Consider the following 17786-nt stretch of genomic DNA (forward strand, 5'->3'; position numbering starts at 1 on the left):
TTAGATTTGTGTGGGCATCAGTCCCATGAGATCAAGACTGACTTATCTCACACACTTTAGAACACTTTAAAAGAAGACTCATACTCAAAATTCAAATGTCCTTTGAATAGTTTGCCCAATACAAGAAGTGCAGAAACAATAAGGTGACAATTAATATGTATTTTAATCAAAATTCTAGCAAAGTGAAGACATACCATGACACTCATGCACTCATCCACAACCACAAGCTTACCACCCGGACCTTCTACAACCATTACAAACATAGTCAGGTAAGACTAGTAATACAAGACCATATGGCGAGAGATATTAACTTGTGAAACTTAGGTATCCCAGAGCCATCCTATTGTTTCATCAACAAAGTTCTCCTTGCCATCATTCAAGGACCCCATTAAAGCATGTACAACATGTTCTCTTTATTCCCAAAGCGAATAAGAAATTCACTTTCAGGAAGAGCAGAGAAAATGGGTTTTTCACATAATTTCCATCTCTTGCACAACTTCAACACATAAAATTCCCGCTCTATAAGTTAGGTATCTCATTTACACACCAGAAAAAATTCATATGACTTCATATGATTAACGTACAAACCTTGAGGAATGAGAAAAACGATTTTCCTCTCTTCCCTACTTGGCTTAGGCCAAAGTGGATTCAGATCAACCGAGTGACATCTAACAATTTGGGCCCAAGACCGATTCACAGCTGAGTTTCCCTTACCAAGATCAAACTTTGGAGAATCAAGACGGCAATCAGAATTTTTGTCACAACCACCATTAGTCATCTTGGATGGGTTATGTGATGGGTCCTTAAGTTCATCACCATTCACACAATCATATGTCATCTTGGATGAATTATGTGACTATCCCAAAACCCTCAAATCAGAGCACACAAAAACAAGATTGATCATCCTTATCATGTTAGTTATTTGGATTTGGATTGGATTCATCTGGTTTTAGTTTGGATCCAGATCCATTTTTCATAATTAACCGTTATGGACGTCAAATGTGCATTTATTTGAAGTGGAGATAAGTCACACTTAGTCGTGGGCTTATCTGTAATTATTAATCAGTTGCGGAAGAGAATACAAGTATCCCTGCGTGGTTGAGAGCAGGTGTGTGCGATATACATCTTTCTAAAGGTTTTAACATATGGTAAGGGTCCCTGCTCTATTCTTCTCATCTTGTGTTGTGACTCACCTAAGGCAGAGAAGAAGCTAGAGGAGAAGGCTCTTCTGCTCTACTTCAGACGTCTGAGTTCCATCATCAATCAATGGCAGGGATACAAGGTACATGTTTCTGTCATTTGTATTTACTGTTTTAGCACAGTATGCATGTACCATATTGTTTTAGCCTCTAGGGATGTTTTGACCCCAATAATTGGTATCAGAGCAGAAGGTTTTTATACCTCTGCGACCTGCTCCTCCATCTTTGTATAAGGATGAACAGAGATGGGAAAATAGGTTGTTTTGCTAGCTCAGTCAGATCGATTATGTTCTTGAAACAGAATCATTTTTTTTAGTTCAGTCAAGCTGAATCGGGTTTCTGGAATTCAAACCGGTCTTATACATTTTCTTATTCGGTTCAGGAAACTGTATTGGACTAGACCCATTTCAGATCCGGTAGTAAACTGAATCGGGTCAAGGTTCTGAACCGATCCGGTTCACGGATTGGGTTCAGACCCATATCGGGTCTGGGTGAATCCCCTGTGACCGACACGGCACGTGTCGGGTCACTGTGTTTTTTTGGATTCCTTTTTCACACCGGTCGCCGACGAAAATCCCATTCGAATTTTTAAAGGGTTTTTTCATCGAAAAGGACGGGAACAGGTTTTGGGTTAAACCCAAACCCTCCCGGAAATCGCAAATGGCTTTGACTGCCGACCATTTTCGCTGAAAAACCCCTCTATAAAGAAAAATGCTTACAGAAGGCATTTTTCTCTCTTTTCATCGACTTCTGCCTCTGTCACTGTGTGGTGACCAGAGCTCGGAAGGAGGTAGGTTCTGGTCGGACCTACAGTCCACACCGTATCGGATGGCAGAAAGGGATCGGGGTCGGGTCGTCGTCGGATGACTGAAGGGGGTCGGAGTTGACCGGATTAGCTCGCCGGAGCCCGACAAAACCACTAGTCGGTTGTTTTTTCTTCCTTTTCCAATTTTCCTTTCTCTGAAAGATGACGACAGGCTCCACATCAGGTTTCATCGGATGCGCCGCCATTTGTACTGTCGGGGCGTCGCCGTCTTTTTTTTTTCGTCGGAGCCACCGGCCGCATCGCTGGATCCTTCAGAACGGAGAGAGAGAGAGAAGAGGCTTGGAGGCAGCTAGGGTTTTTGTAAACATCGTAACGATGTTTTATATTCGGGAACCGGATCGGGTCTGGACCCAATCTGAAATATCCGATTTTTCCTGGATCCAAAAACGATAATCAGATCGGGTTTGGACCCGATCCAGAATACTCATTTTAGCCTGAATCCGATATATGAGGCGGTGCTACAGTAATGGGCCCGGGTCTGGACCCTGGTCAACTTGTTTCAAGATCCATAAATCTGAAGTTCAGATATACCCGGTACGTCTGTCCCGGACATGTTTTTCTACGATAGACAGAACGTTTCGGACATCAGGAACTTCTGTCCCGGACACCCTCTGCAATTATCCCAGAATATACTGTTCTGGAACGGACAGAACATTCAGAACAACTATCCCAGAGCATATATGTTTTTGTCTGAATAGAACGGTCTGTTCTGGAATAGACAGAACGACCCGGAATGAACGGTATCGGTCTATATGGCTTATGAGACCGATACAGGGCATTCTGGGACCGGTTTTGAGTGAATTTAAATCGGTTCCTAGGGTTTTGGAATTGGTTCTTTCACTTGGCATAACTGTTTTTTCATTTTGAGACTGTTCTAAGGGTATTTCTTTTATGGTTCATCAAGTTTCGAACTGATACATTTATTTCTGGAACTGTTCATCATATTTTTGAACTGATTCTTGGATTCTAGGGCTGACATACATGTTTTAGAACATGCATATCATATTTAATTATATTACTGATTCATTATGATTTGGAGTTGGTTTTAATGCTTATATATATACTTCTATTGATATTATGCATATTTCATGCACATGTATACACATTTTGAATGCATAAAGATATATGTAGTATTGTTTTTAGTATGCATAATTGTTTAAGCGTTCACATCAATGTTGATGTAGGGATTAACATAGAATTTGCATTTGTATGTATCTGTTTTCACCAAAGTGAACTGATGTATATTTTTGCAAGTGTCTAGTTAAATTTTTTTAACATTGAAATTGCATTGGCCTCATAGAAATAATATGTCATCCAAAGATGATATTATTATGTTCAGAAGCTAGTAGGATAAAATGAAGGAAGTGTCTCCCAGCACACGAGATGTGTAGTACCCAAAGGTACCATATCGATTGTCTCTGGGTACATGTTCCCTCAGTTTTATCGAATAATGAGAGGCGAAGTGCTTTGCGTATTATGAGTGCCTACCAAAGTGGGACCATAATGACCCCTGACACTTGCCTAGGAAAAAGTAAATAATTAAGGGCCTTATTCATGTATTTATTTTTTCTTTTACATGTCTGATTACGTGCAATAATATTATTATTTGTTTATGTAGTGCCTAATACAGTTTTTGGCTCATCTAGTATCCCTTTTCTTGATGGTTCTAACTTCTCAGAATGGAAAAAAACAGTTTTATTTACTTTAGGGTATATGGATTTAGACCTAGCTCTTAGAAAAGAAGAACTTGCTAAACTAACATCTACTAGCACTCCGGAACAGAAATCCGATTTTGAAAAGTGGGAGCGTTCTAATCGCCTCAGTCTACTTTTGCTGCAGTCTAGGGTGGCTAAGAACAGAAGGAATGTCATTCCTACATGTAAGACTGTAAATGATTTTCTGGCTGCTATAGAGGCACAGTTCATGAGTTCCAACAAAGCTAGGGTTGGTACCCTTATGTCTAAGTTAACATCTATGAGATACATAAATGAGAGAAACATCCGACAACACATACTAGAGATGAGAAACATAGCCACGCAGCTTAATGACATTAAGCTGACTATCTCAGACTCCTTTCTTGTCCACCTAATTATGACATCATTGCCAGCTAAGTACGGTCCCTTTAAAATCTCCTATAAGACACATAATGATGAATGAACTTTTAATGATCTTCTGTCCAAGTGTGTTGAGGAAGAAGAGAGGTTGAAGGGTAAGAAGGTGCATAGTGCACATATGGCTTCTCATAAGGTTCAGCAGAAGAGTGGACCGAAAAAGAAATCTTTTAAGAAGAAGCCCAAGAAAAAGTGAGTTTCCCAACCCAACCAAGCACCTGCTAAGTCTGATGTTCTTGCAGTAAAGTGTTTCTTTTGCAAAAAGAAGGGACATAAAAAGGCAGAGTGCGTAAAGTAACAACTCCGGTTGAGAAAGAAAGGTAACTTGTCATTTGTTTCTCATGAATGTAATTTGATTGATGTTCCAATTAATAGTTGGTGGATTGACCCAAGTGTCACTGTGCACATTGCCAATTCTCTGCAGGCATTTCTGAACCAGAAGAAACCAACAAGTCATGAAAGCAGCATCTTCTCCGAAAATAAGATGCAGTCTCATGTGAAGGTTGTTGGGACCTACAGAATAATATTAGATAATGGTTTTATTCTAGATTTGGTAGATACTTTTTATGTTCCATCCTATAGCAGGAACCTTATTTCAGTATCAAGACTTGATAAATTTGAATATTGTATGAAGTTTGAACAGTCCAAATTATATATCAATAAAGATGATGTCTTAATTGGTTCTGCATTATTGTGTGATGGATTGTATCATTTGGAAACCCAAATGCATATCCAAGAAACTCTTAATATTAATCAAGTAATTGGCAATAAGCGTAACCTGATAGTTGATCAATCCTATCTTCTTTGGCACTGTTGTTTAGGACACATCTCGAAAGAGAGAGTCTAATGGCTTGTGAAAGAAGGGATCTTGGGATCCTTAAATTTCATAAATAATGAACCGTGTTTGGACTGCATCAAGGCTAAGCAGATAAACACATATAAGAAAAATGCCAAAAGAAGTGATAAATTATTGGAAATTATTCATACCGACGTATGTGGACTGTTTGCCCCTTGTTTTATGGGCCAAAAGTATTGTCACCTTTATTGACGATTATTCTCGGTTTACGTATTTGTACCTTTTATTTGAGAAATCTTAAGTCTATCAAGTTTTCAAAGACTTCAAGAAAGATGTAAAAAAATAAACAGAAAAAATAATCAAAATTGTTAGAACCGATAGAGGTAGAGAATACTATAGGTGATTTACTGATATGGGATAACAAGGACCATTAGCATGATTTCTGAAGAAAGAAGACATTGTCCCTCAATACACCAAGCCTGGTAGTGCATATCAGAATGGTGCAGCCGAAAGGCGAAATCGAACTCTTAAAGAAATGGTTCGAGCAATGTTGAATTATTCAACATTACCTGTAACTTTGTGGGGTGAAGCCCTAAGGACAATCGTGTATATTTTGAACAAGGTTCCTACAAAAACCGTTCCAAAAACTCCTTATGAGTTATGGACAAGTAGGAAGCCTACCCTTTCGTACATGCACATATGAGGTTGTCCTGCAGAGGCTAAACTTTATAACCCTCACATAAAGGCTTTTGACCCTAGGACAACCAGTGGTTTTTTCATTGGTTATCCAGAAAGGTCAAAGGGTTACATATTTTATTGTCCTTTTCATATACTACATATAGTAGAAACGAATAAGGCAAGATTTCTAGAAAATGGTTCTGTTGGGAAAGATGCATTACAAGACCTCAATTTTGAGGAATCTCAAAATAAGGATAATACCCCTGAGATAGATGATAGATTGCCTGTCATTTTTTAACCAAGTGTTGAACCCACAAGTGATGCACCCGCTACAGAAGAACCATTAGTGGATAATACTGGAGAGTACATACAGAAGGATCAGGAACCTCGACCTGTATGGAGATCCACTAGAGTTAAAAGAACAACTATTCATCTGAATTATGTGGTGTATTTACAGGAGCACGTAAATCTCATAGATAATGATCTCACGACATTTATGGAAGTTGTTGAAAGTAAGCAATCCTCACTTTGGATTGAGGCCATGAAAGAAGAGCTAGACTCTATGGCAAAAAACAAAGTGTGGGACCTTGTTACATTATCTAGGGAAGTCAAACCCATTGGGTGTAAATGGGTCTTTAAGACCAAAAGGAACTCCAAAGGTAATGTTGATAAGTATAAAGCAAGGCATGTTGCAAAAGGTTTTACCCAAATGGAGGGTATTGACTATAGTGAGACATATTTGCCTGTCTCAACTAAAGAGTCAATACGGATTGTACTTGCCCTGGTAGCGCATTTAGATTTAGAGCTACACCAAATGAATGTAAAAACAACTTTTCTAAATGGTGAACTTGATGAGAAAGTATATATGAATCAACCTCAAGGTTTCTCTAAAGGTGAGTCTGAATGTTTGGTTTGCAAGTTAAATAAGTTATTATATAGACTTAAACAGGCCTCCCCCCGCCAATGGTACATTAAATTTACCGAAGTTGTTCTGACTTTTGGATTTACAAAAAACATCGTTGACCGATGTATGTTCTTCAAGACAAGTGAGAGTAAGTTCATAATCATGGTATTATATGTAGATGACATATTACTTACGACAAACGATATGGCTATGCTCACAGAAACCAAGGGTTTTCTTTCTCTTCATTTTGAGATTAAAGACATGGGAGAGACTACTTTTGTTCTCGGCATAGAGATTCATCGAGACAGAGCAAAAGGTGTTTTAGGCCTCTCTCAAAGAACCTATATAAATAAAATTCTCAAAAAGTATGGGATAAAGAATTATTTTTCTACTACGGCACCCATACTTAAAGGGGATAAAATAAGCCTCACAGATTGTCCTCAAACTGAAGAAGACAAGGCACTCATGAACCAAATACCATATGCTTCAGTTGTTGGTAGCTTGCAATATGCGCAGACCTGCACCCGACCTGACATATCCTATGCAGTTGGGGTTCTTGGCAGATTTCAGTCGAATCCAAGACATGCCCACTAGACAGCTACAAAGAAGGTCATGCGGTATTTGCAAGGGACAAAAGATTATATGTTGACCTACAGGAGATCGGAGCACCTTGAAGTGATTGGTTATTCGGATGATGATCTAGGAGGATGTTCTGATAGTAGAAAGTCTACAACAGGATATATCTTCCTTCTTGATGGTGGTGTCATTTTTTGGAGGAGTGGGAAGCAGTCTATTATTGTTGCACACACCATAGAGTCTGAATTCATTGCACTATTTGAGACGACTTCACAGGCTATCTGGTTGCGGAACTTCATATCTGGACTCAAAGTGGTTGAATCCATTGGGAGACCACTTAGAGTATATTGTGACAATGAAGCTGTTGTGTCCTTTTCTAACAACAACAGAAGTACTACTTTATGCAAGCATATGGAATTAAAGTACTTTGTTGTCAAGGAAAGGACCGATAATCAACATGTGTGTATTGACAACATTAGTACCAAAGAAATGGTTGCAGGTCCTCTTACTAAGGGTTTGGCTCCGAAATTATATGCTGAACATGTAAAGAGGATGGGGCTCTCCATTTCGTTGTAGTCAGATACACAATTTTGTATATGTGATCATATGCTGTAATAAATGTTGATTTTTTTTTCTTATATTACATAAAGTTATCTATGTGAATAGAATTTTATTGAAGCAATATAAATTGGACCCGAATAGAATTGAGGCCAATCTATTCAAGTTTGTTATTTCAAATCATTTGGGAATAGCTTATTTTTGTCCAAGTGGAAGATTGTTAGTTATTTGGATTGGAATTGGATTCATCCAGTTTTAGTTTGGATCCAGATCTATTTTTCATAACTAACCGTTACAGACGTCAAATGTGCGTTGATTTGAAGTGGAGATAAGTCTCACTTAGTTGTGGGCTTATCTGTAATTGTTAGTCAGTTACGGAAGAGAATACAAGTATTCTTGTGTAGTTGAGGGCATGTGTGTGTGATATACATTTTCCTAAAGGTTTTAACATACTGTAAGGGTCTCTGCTCTATTCTTCTCATCTTGTGTTGTGACTCGCCTAAGGCAGAGAAGAAGCTAGAGGAGAAGACTTTTCTGCTCTACTCCAGATGCCCGAGCTTCATCATCAATCAATGACAGGGACACAAGGTACATGTTTCTGTCCTCTGTATTTACTGTTTTAGCACAGTATGCATGTACCATATTGTTTTAGCCTCTGGGGTCGTTTTGACCCCAACATATCAATCTTGTTTGCATCAAGGGGAGACACCAACCTTCTCGTTTGCATTGAATAACCTTTATATTGGGAATCGATTGTAGCAAGGAGGAGGCATCCCTTAGATAAATAACTCCTTGATCAGTAAAAGGCCCAGGCGGATGCACCAGAGGAAAAAATCTTGGCCTGAAGCTAGGTAAGAGAGATATGAATAGCTCGATCAAGGTCAGGACTCCTACGGATAAGATGATCCTCCTTCATCTTGGACGAGAAGAGATTCAAAGACAAGACCTTGGCATTGTCCATTACCTTGGGTGAAACTAGGGATCAAATAGGAGGAATCTGCCCAAGAGACGGAGAAACCAAATCTTGGATGGCATTGGCTAGAAGCCTGGACATCATCCAAGAAGAGATCTAACTCGGACACCACAGCCAGAGTCGATCAACAGCAAAACTAGGAAAGGGTCCAAGAGGGGGGAGGACTTGCTTCAAGGTCAATATTCACTTGCAATTACAACACTTGATTTTTAAATTGCCAGACAAAAGAGAAAACACTAGCATATCAGAATTCGGCAAACCAATTGTCAATTCTCACAAAAACAGAGCATGTATCATCATCCAAGAGGGGATAGAACCCAGTCGGAGTCAATAAACAGCAAAACTAGAAAAGATTCCAAGAGGAGAGAGGACTTGCTTCAAGGTCAATAGTCACTTCCAATTACAGCACTTGATTTTTAAATTGCCGGACAAAAAAGAAAACACTGGCACATCGGAATTCGGCAAACAAATTGTCAATTCTCACAAAAACAGACAATGTAGGTCATATCTACAGGGCCATATTGATCACAACTGCTATGGTCTTTCTCTAAATCACTTGTGCATAGTTAGATTAAACTAGTTTAAGCCAAAGTGGAGTTGAGATTGGTTCGAACGCCAAAAACTAACTTGATCAAATGTTTGAAAGAGTTGACAAACATGCTATGCTTATTATTCTCTAAAAAAAATCTGCATGAGTAAAAATTCTGGCTAACTTAATCAGACTTTTAAGCTGATTAGCTTGGTGAAAAACCATTGAGCTGTGAACAAACTCGGTCCACCGCAGTTGAAAGGTTGAGACACTTCTACTCTACAGAAGTTGACATATTTCTTGTTATTTTGGTTTCTATTAAGAAGGGCTTTTTTTTTATTCATCCTGAAAAAGAAGAGCTTTATTAAAAATATATATGCTTGTTGAAACCATGCTCCTATTTCACGTGAAAAACCATAAGGCTTTGTACATCATAAAGAACCACCCAACATGCAGCTCACCAACCAACATAAATTTCTAACTACAAAAGTGTTTCAGCCAATCAAACTGAGTACATTACCAACTTCTCTCCCACCAATAGCCTGACCAAATCAGTTTTCTCTACAACTCCATTCAAAGCGTTCTATCAGTTCCTCGTATATACTGCAAGCTTGTGGACGGCTCATAGCATCCTCTCATGGCCTCCACAAATTGTCTAATCTTGGCTCTGTTCCTCTTTCTGTCAATGCTAAGCATTGTTTGCAATCAAGCCCGTTGCCGTCAATCGGCCGGAACTCGAAAAGCCAACTCTTTCAACCATTCCCAATTTCCTCCGGTCTGAATTTCCTCTACTACCGACTTCTGTGACAAATATCGCAAGATTTATGAAAATCTCGCAATAATATCACGAGAAATTGCTTGAAATTTTAAAATGGCAATTTCTTGCAAGATTTTCGAAATATCACGAGATTTACAAAAAAACACAAATACCACAATTTAAAATCTATATTTACGTTTTAAAAGGCTATTTATAGTGAAAAAACTGTGTTTTTTATTTTTAAATAATACTTATTATTATTTTCTTATAAAAGTATTTTTTATATTTTTTATTGCCAAGATTTTGCTGAAAAAGATGCGAGATTTATAAAAAAAATTCTTTAGAGTTTTTGAAAAACAAGATTTTGCCGTTATTAACGTTTGTCACTATGCTACCAACCGTGCCAACCCAGCTTAAGCCAACTTTGGCCCGAGTGCCAAAGCCAACTTTTCTAGGGTTGTCTACTCTGCCCAAATCAACTTTACTAAAGTTGTCCAAGCAAACCTTGCCATACCCACCTACTTAGCTAAGTTGAAGGCAATGTTGGCACAGTTCTCCACTTTGCTAAAGCCAACTTTGTTAGAACTGCTCGAGCCAACCCTGCCAGACTTCTGTACTCTCCCAGTGACAACTTTTCTGAACCTCTAGGCCCCAAGGGCTCTGCTCATCTGGTAAGGGTGACTAGTGAATGTCACCAAGTTGATGGGACGTCATATGTTCGAAACTCACTGGTGGCATCCATTACCGCAATTGAATGTGGCTTCAATGCTAGAATGCTTCATTCACAATCTGTAGTTCAATATCCACTGTCCATTTTTAACCATATGAACTAATCTCCGAAGGGCCACATCATCGTTTTATCCACTATCACTAAAATTAGATAATGGATACAGGGCAATCCTCACCAAACCGTCCTAAAAGCAACTTCCAACAGGTTGGATATCCACTCCAGCTGATACTGAACCTGAAAACAATCATACTTAGACCCACAAAACAGGCCCGATGAGCTAATCATGTATGGCTCACATCACAAGGTTGGATTTAATTTGGTTTGGACCCAGATGAAACCAGACTTAGACCCGATTTTCGGGTATGATATCGGATCCAGATCAGGGTCTAATCAGGTCCACTACAAGAAAAACCATACACGGGCCCGATAAGAACTACATGAACAATACCTGGACCATACCCGGTAAAACCATATTTTTTTTTTATCATTTTTACATTGATAATTTGCGGGTCTTAATCGGAACTCGGGTCAGGTCCAGGTCTGGTATAAAATTTCACAAACTATACCAGGTCTATGTATTAATCGGACCTTTGGGTCAGGATCCGAGTCTTAATCGGGTTTTACTATTTATCACTATACCCGGATCCTTTAGGGTTTTGTTCAGGTCGGATCCAGGTAAAACCGACTCATTGACACCCATATTAGGATTGCATTTTTGGTATAGGCACCGAGGCACGTTGTTGAGGAATATTGGGTGGTCTCGGTTGCGCCTGAATCAAGTCCTGGTAAGTGTTTAAAAAGAATGTTACCAACGGGGCTCCGCTTATCTGGTAGAAGCAGCTAGTGCACGTCACTTTCTGTTGGGACCCTTTTATTGGGACGTTGTAGGTTCAAAACCGAATGGTATAGTTGTATAACTGGTAGAGGTCAGTTATCTATCTCAGGAATTTCTAGGTGAAATCTTGCTATAAATTATTTAAATGTTGCTTTGGGGGAAAATCTTCCAAATTATTAAAATATAAAAAGTTTAAAAATAAAAACAAAATTAAAGTCTTCACATTATATGAAGTGATGCTGCATTGCTGACAGCCACACATCTTGGCATTTTTTGAGATGAGTATGGTCTCCATCTCGAGAAATGTTAATGATGGGTGGCTGTTAGTGTCCGCACCGCTGCATAAAAAATGTTCTCTTAAAAATGTTGTTATGACATTATTGTTACTGTATTGTTGGAGCACCCAATGCTAGGTGGTTGTGTCTTCAACTCAGAGTTTTTCTTTGTAGGGCTGGTTCTAGGTTAGGGATGGCAGGGGGGAAATGGGGCCCCGCCCCACCTTGCTCCATTTGGACCTGGGAAGAAGGGCATGAAACAGGGATAGAGGCAGGAAAAGGGCATGAAACAGGGATAGAGGCAGGAATGAAGGTTAAAATTCATCCCCATGCGCGGATGAAGGCAGGGATGGATGAAGGCAGGGATGGACTTACGCTTTCCCCAGTCCCATTCCGTCCCCACCCCGATTCCCGCCTTACCCCGCGACTGCCCCATCTCCGATCTTTTTAAGGGATGACAATACCGGCCGTACCCCGCCTCGCCCCGTTTAGACCGGGGATGGAGGACATAAAATGCGGGTGGAGGTTAAAATCCATCCCCGTGCAGGGATGGAGGTTCGGGTTTTGAGACCGGGGTGGAGACCTTGTCCCCCACCCGGGTCCATTGTCATCCCTATTCTCAGTGAGGGTTCCTTAACAAAAAAAAAAGACATTATTATTACCGTATCAGTATCAACATAAAACAACTCGTTATATTTTTAAAATAAGTAATATTTTGAAGTGCTGCAATTTATTCAGGATTCTTGTGCTTTTGAAAATGTTGTGATAGGAGCCAAGATATTTTCAAAATATCGCCAACTTTTGTGACAAGGCTTGAGACACGGATATATAGGGTTGCAAAGGGGTCGGATTCAGGAGGAGAATTTTACAAGTTTAGGATCTGAAATCCGAACCGTTTGCATCCCTACGGTTATGTTCCAAGCCTTCGGATTAAGCAATTTTTTTTTTTTTGCAAATTTTAGCTGTCTCAGATCCCAACCGATCCGTCTGTCGAATCAATTTTCTGATCCGAAATCCGAACCGTTTGCGTCCGCATTCAAGCAGGAGCTCGTTCAGTTGTCTAGCCTAAGAGGGGTTGGCGAACGTTTTCGCCAGTCCGTAGTGAGTTTAAAGAACAAGTCCAAACAAAGCACTTCAACGGATACTTCTTACTCCATAATTCCCCAAACTTTTCCTATCTTTTTCATTTAATTTCATAATGACCTCTTTTCTGTAATAGTGGCCGCATCAAACTGTTGGACTTGATTTTTAGATTCAACACTCTTACTTTTGGCGAAAGTCTTATTACACCGTCTTTTGCACCCTTCTCTTGCATTCCTCATTTTGAGAGAGAAGCAGCAGCGGGGGAAGGAGGTCAGCAATGGCGAGTACCGACCCCAAGCTGCAAGATGCAGAGAAGATGATGACCATGGCCGATAAGATGTAATCCTCTTACTCTTCCCACTCGTTGTTCCTTTTTTTTTTTCGTTATTTGATGCGACCCATTTCCTGTTGTCGAAAACTAATCATCCGAGAACGTTGATGAGTTTTTTTTTTCCTCATCTATTCCTGTTTACTAGTCTTATAGTCGATGGGTAATGTCATTCATTTGGGCGATTTTTTACATGATTCTTTTAGCGTTTCTTTTTCATTAAGTATTGATCGATTGCTTCAAGCGATTGAATTATGGGTGATCATTTGTTGGTTTCTACGCATGGATGAGAGATGTGGCTTTCGAACTCCATTTTTTCATGAAATGTTCCGCAAATTTGTGTCACCTACGAGACGCCGTGTTTGATTAAACTTTGTTGAGATGTCGATTATCGATGATGTTATGCTTTTCATTTATTATTCGGTAAATGAACACCGCATATGAGTTTCTGAAATTTGGGTGATGCAGATAATATGATAATTAAGCTTCACAATTGTTCTAGATGCTGTAATGTTTAAACGGATAATGGCATCGGATTTAAGCTATTCTTTAGTAAATGGTTAATGTGATGCCTAGTCTGATGCAAAGAAGTTTCGGTGTAGAACTGTGGTGTCCAGTTGGCTAAGACACTGAATATGATCAGGTATTACTACGATGACATATATGAAGTACTGGTGTCACCGTAGACTAAATTTGTTGGTTAGATACATAATTGGTGGTGTGTACTTTAAAGATAAGGACTTCTATATATGTAATACTTACATCATTTCCTTTATCTATGGAAAGGTGTTTACAATTTGGGAAAGGTGTTTACAATTTGGTACCATGAAGTGCAATACGAGGGATTCTTTTTAGATTTGGGAGAGCTGAATATGATAATTTTAAATTGAAGCACTAGAACATCAGTACGTTGCAGCAATATCATTGATCTAGGAAAACATCAACAGCATTAATTGCATAATTTGAGTATGGTTTATTCTTCGATATTGTATCCTTCATTGTGGGAGAGAATTATGGTTCTGCTATGAACATAAAAGCATAGTTGGCACACTCGTGACTCGGTCTCGGATCGGACCCCTACTGGGTCACCGAGTCAGCGGGTTGACTCGGTGACTCGACGAGTCAGGAATCTATATTTTATTGTGTAAGCACATGAATAAGACATGTAAATAACTAAACTTCAAGCTAATATGCCAATAGATAAGTTACAAAAACATATAATTATACGTGATTATTATTTTTTTTTCATTGAACAATATTAGATTTTTCATAACAAGTGACTTTATATAAGAATTATGCATTAAAATAATAAAATACATCATAAAAAAAAATTTAATGGGTTGGATCGGCAGTCCTGAATCATGACCCAGTAGGGGTCCGATCCAGGTCGACTCAGGCGATTCCCGAGTCAACTCGCCGGGTTTGCCAACTATGCATAAAAGATATCTGGTTGCGTTTTGATAGAATAACTCTAAACCTCTACAGTGCCTTTTTCATGTTCCAATTTGCATCATTTGAAGTTCAACATCGTAGAGGGGAAGATATTCAGCCTTTGAAGTGAGAGGCATTAATTTGATTTTCTTGGTTGTTATGATAGTCAAAATTGGAACAAGTCACAAATACACACTGAATATTTAAGTCTGTATTCTTAGATGCATGACACTGGTCTACTTTAAGAACTCATGTCTCCAGTAATCATGTTGTTCCATTGAAGAATGATAAAATATCTTCAGCGGCTGGATTGCTTGGTATTCGCACAAGGCATAATGACTGCACTTGCAAGCACATTGTTGCACTGCCTCCAGGATACGTACACTGCACTAACCGCTACCTCAATTGTGCACGTAGGCACTCTATTGTTTGGCGCACACAGGCGCTCCTTAACACACGGTGCACGCAGGCACAGGTACTCGCTCATGCACACAGGCTCGTTTCACACGGTGCGCATAGGCGTTCTTTAACACACGGCGCACACAGGCGTTCTTTAACACATGGCACACACAGGCGCTTAACACACTCGCACGCACAGGTGCTTATCACACTCGCACGCACAAGCGCTCACAGGCGATATGAACTGGCACACGCAGACGTCTCTGTGAAGACGTGTGCTGGTGTGTGTGGAGGAGAGCGTTCCACCTTGGCAGCATCCTCAATTATGCGCGCTCACGATGTAAGCACTGCGATGAAGGTGCTTGGCAATTGAGTTGTTTTTAAGGCCTGCAATCAAGCAAGCAATCCACAGTACTAGCATAAAAAAGCTTAGGACTGAGTTAGTTGTTTATGCACTTAACTTTGCGCACTGGATCGACGCAGTGAGCAGTTAGCTCAAAGTTGTCGGATGCATTATTGCTGCGGTCTGAAGAGTGCAGATACGGATGAAGTGCACATAATGTATGCAATCGTGATACTGCAGCTGCAAATGGAATGTATCAAGTCTAGCTAAGATTTAGCAAAATATTAGTGTGCTTGCACTCATATGCAGTGTAAGGAGAGACGATCATGAGCTGAATTGCTCATTGATTCGTCTGGGGCAATGGACAGCTTGTGCCATGTGCAGCTATCGGCTGATGCAATTCAAACTGCTGCAGCAGTGGATCAAATCACCCGAAGATATACGTCAATGCCGAATGATGATCCGATCGTCGAGATTAACCTTCATCTCATCATCTCAACAGTTGCACTACTTCGGAAATGAGAGACAGAGGTGAATGAATGTGAAGTGTTGTGTTGTAATTCCTTTACTAGTCTATGAGTGGGACTAGAAAAGGCCGATCCTCAATTTGAGGTCTCTCTCCAAGTAGAGCCAAAAGAAAACGGAATTTTTATTTCTCAAAATCACTCTTCAGATTACATAATGAACATTTTTACAAATCCAACACTATTTATAGTGTTGACTTTTTCTTTGGTGCCAAAGGCTGCGCTGAAATGAAATGGGGATCTTCGAAACACGAGCTTTGATTAACAAGAGCAAGTGTCAAGAATGACACTAAAGCATAACCCTTAAAAAGGGTATAACTGGAAACAAAATAAAAATAAAAATGTATTCTTTATTGATATGAAAAACCAATTGCTTAAGAAGCATTGGAGTGAAATACAAGAGGGGCTGCACCCCTTTATATACACAGCTGAAAGAGGACTCAATAGAGCTGTTGGGCACAGTCCAACAGCTCTATTTAGAGCTGTTGGAATGTGTCAGTCCAACAGCTCTATTAAGAGCTGTTGGACTGTGTCAGTCCAACAGCTCTATTGCTAGTCAAGTCTGGACAGGACTTGACTAGCAACAGTCATTCTAGTTCAAACTGAACTAGATGACATAAAGACAAAAAATAAAAATAAAGGAAAAAAAATACAGAAAAGAAAGAAATTAAAAATGTATTTATATATATATATATAATAATATAATATTATTATATATACATATATGTACAGTTTTACATTTTAACACTCCCCCTCAAACTTACGGTACAATGAGCGAAAGTTTGTCTAAGAGAAAGTGAAATCGGGGAGCAGCGAGAGGCTTTGTAAAGAGGTCTGCTAACTGATATTCTGAAGTGACATATGGCAGATCAATTATCCCGTGTAGATATTCCTCTCTGACGTAGTGACAATCTATTTCGATGTGTTTGGTGCGTTCGTGGAATGTTCTGTTACTGGCAATGTAGATCGCACTTTTGTTGTCACAACACATTTGTGAAGCCTTTGTTGCTTCAACTCCCATGTCAGCAAGCAGTCGTCGGAGCCAAACTACTTCCATGGTCGTGGTTGCCATGGCTCTGTATTCAGCTTCGGTGGATGAGAGAGATACCTTCTGCTGCTTTTTACACCTCCACGAGATTAATGATTCCCCTAAAAAGACACAAAAGCCAGTGGTTGAGTGTCTGTTATTGGGATCACCTCCCCAATCAGCATCAGTATATGCAATTAAATCAAGAGAAGAGGAGGAAGATAAGAAAAGTCCTCGTGAAAGAGAGGACTTGATGTATCTGATAATACGCATGACTGCTCCCATATGAACAGAAGTAGGAGCATGTTGAAATTGACTTGCTGTATGAACAGCATGTGCTATATCTTGTCTGGTAATGGATAGATAGGAAAGTGCCCCGACAAGCTGTCTGTAAGGAGTAGGGTCTGCAAGAAGTTCTCCATCATCAATCTTCATTTTAACATTAACAACTTCTGGAGTGTCAACTTTCTTATCATCAGTAATACCAGACCTGAAAACAATATCAAAAGCAAATTTAGTCTGAGATAATAAATATCCTCTAGGAGAATAAGCAACTTCAATGCCTAAAAAATATCTCAACAAGCCCAAATCAGTCATTTCAAAATGAGATTTAAGAAGTGTTTTGATTGTTTCAACTCCCTGTTTATCGCTTCCGGTGATGATCATATCATCCACATAGAGAAGAAGCACAATGATTCCTGCATCAGAATTCTTAATAAACAAAGCAGTGTCAGTTAAACAGAATTGAAAACCAATATCAATCATAACACGACTAAACCTATCATACCAAGCTTTTGGTGCTTGTTTAAGTCCATAAAGAGCTTTTTCTAAGCGAAGGACTTTACCCTTAGGAATACTTAGACCAGGAGGGGGTTCCATATATACTTCTTCAACTAGCTTTTCA

At 39.5% G+C, this 17786-nt stretch overlaps 1 protein-coding gene across 1 annotated transcript in view; it reads left to right on the forward strand.

Moving 5' to 3' along the window:
• The first annotated feature begins 12985 nt into the window (after positions 1–12985).
• The window catches only part of LOC149834423 (gamma-soluble NSF attachment protein-like), a 33365-nt gene continuing 28564 nt past the window's right edge, over positions 12986–17786 (forward strand). Inside the window, exon 1 of the mRNA XM_090011398.1 lies at positions 12986–13169. Coding sequence (XP_089867524.1) covers positions 13108–13169 — 62 coding nt within the window. The 5' untranslated portion in view covers positions 12986–13107. The remainder of the gene's footprint in view (positions 13170–17786) is intronic.

Source organism: Nuphar pumila, chromosome 6 (genome assembly GCF_984573655.1).
Source record: "Nuphar pumila chromosome 6, dmNupPumi1.hap1.1, whole genome shotgun sequence".
NCBI classification, from domain to species: Eukaryota; Viridiplantae; Streptophyta; class Magnoliopsida; order Nymphaeales; family Nymphaeaceae; genus Nuphar; species Nuphar pumila.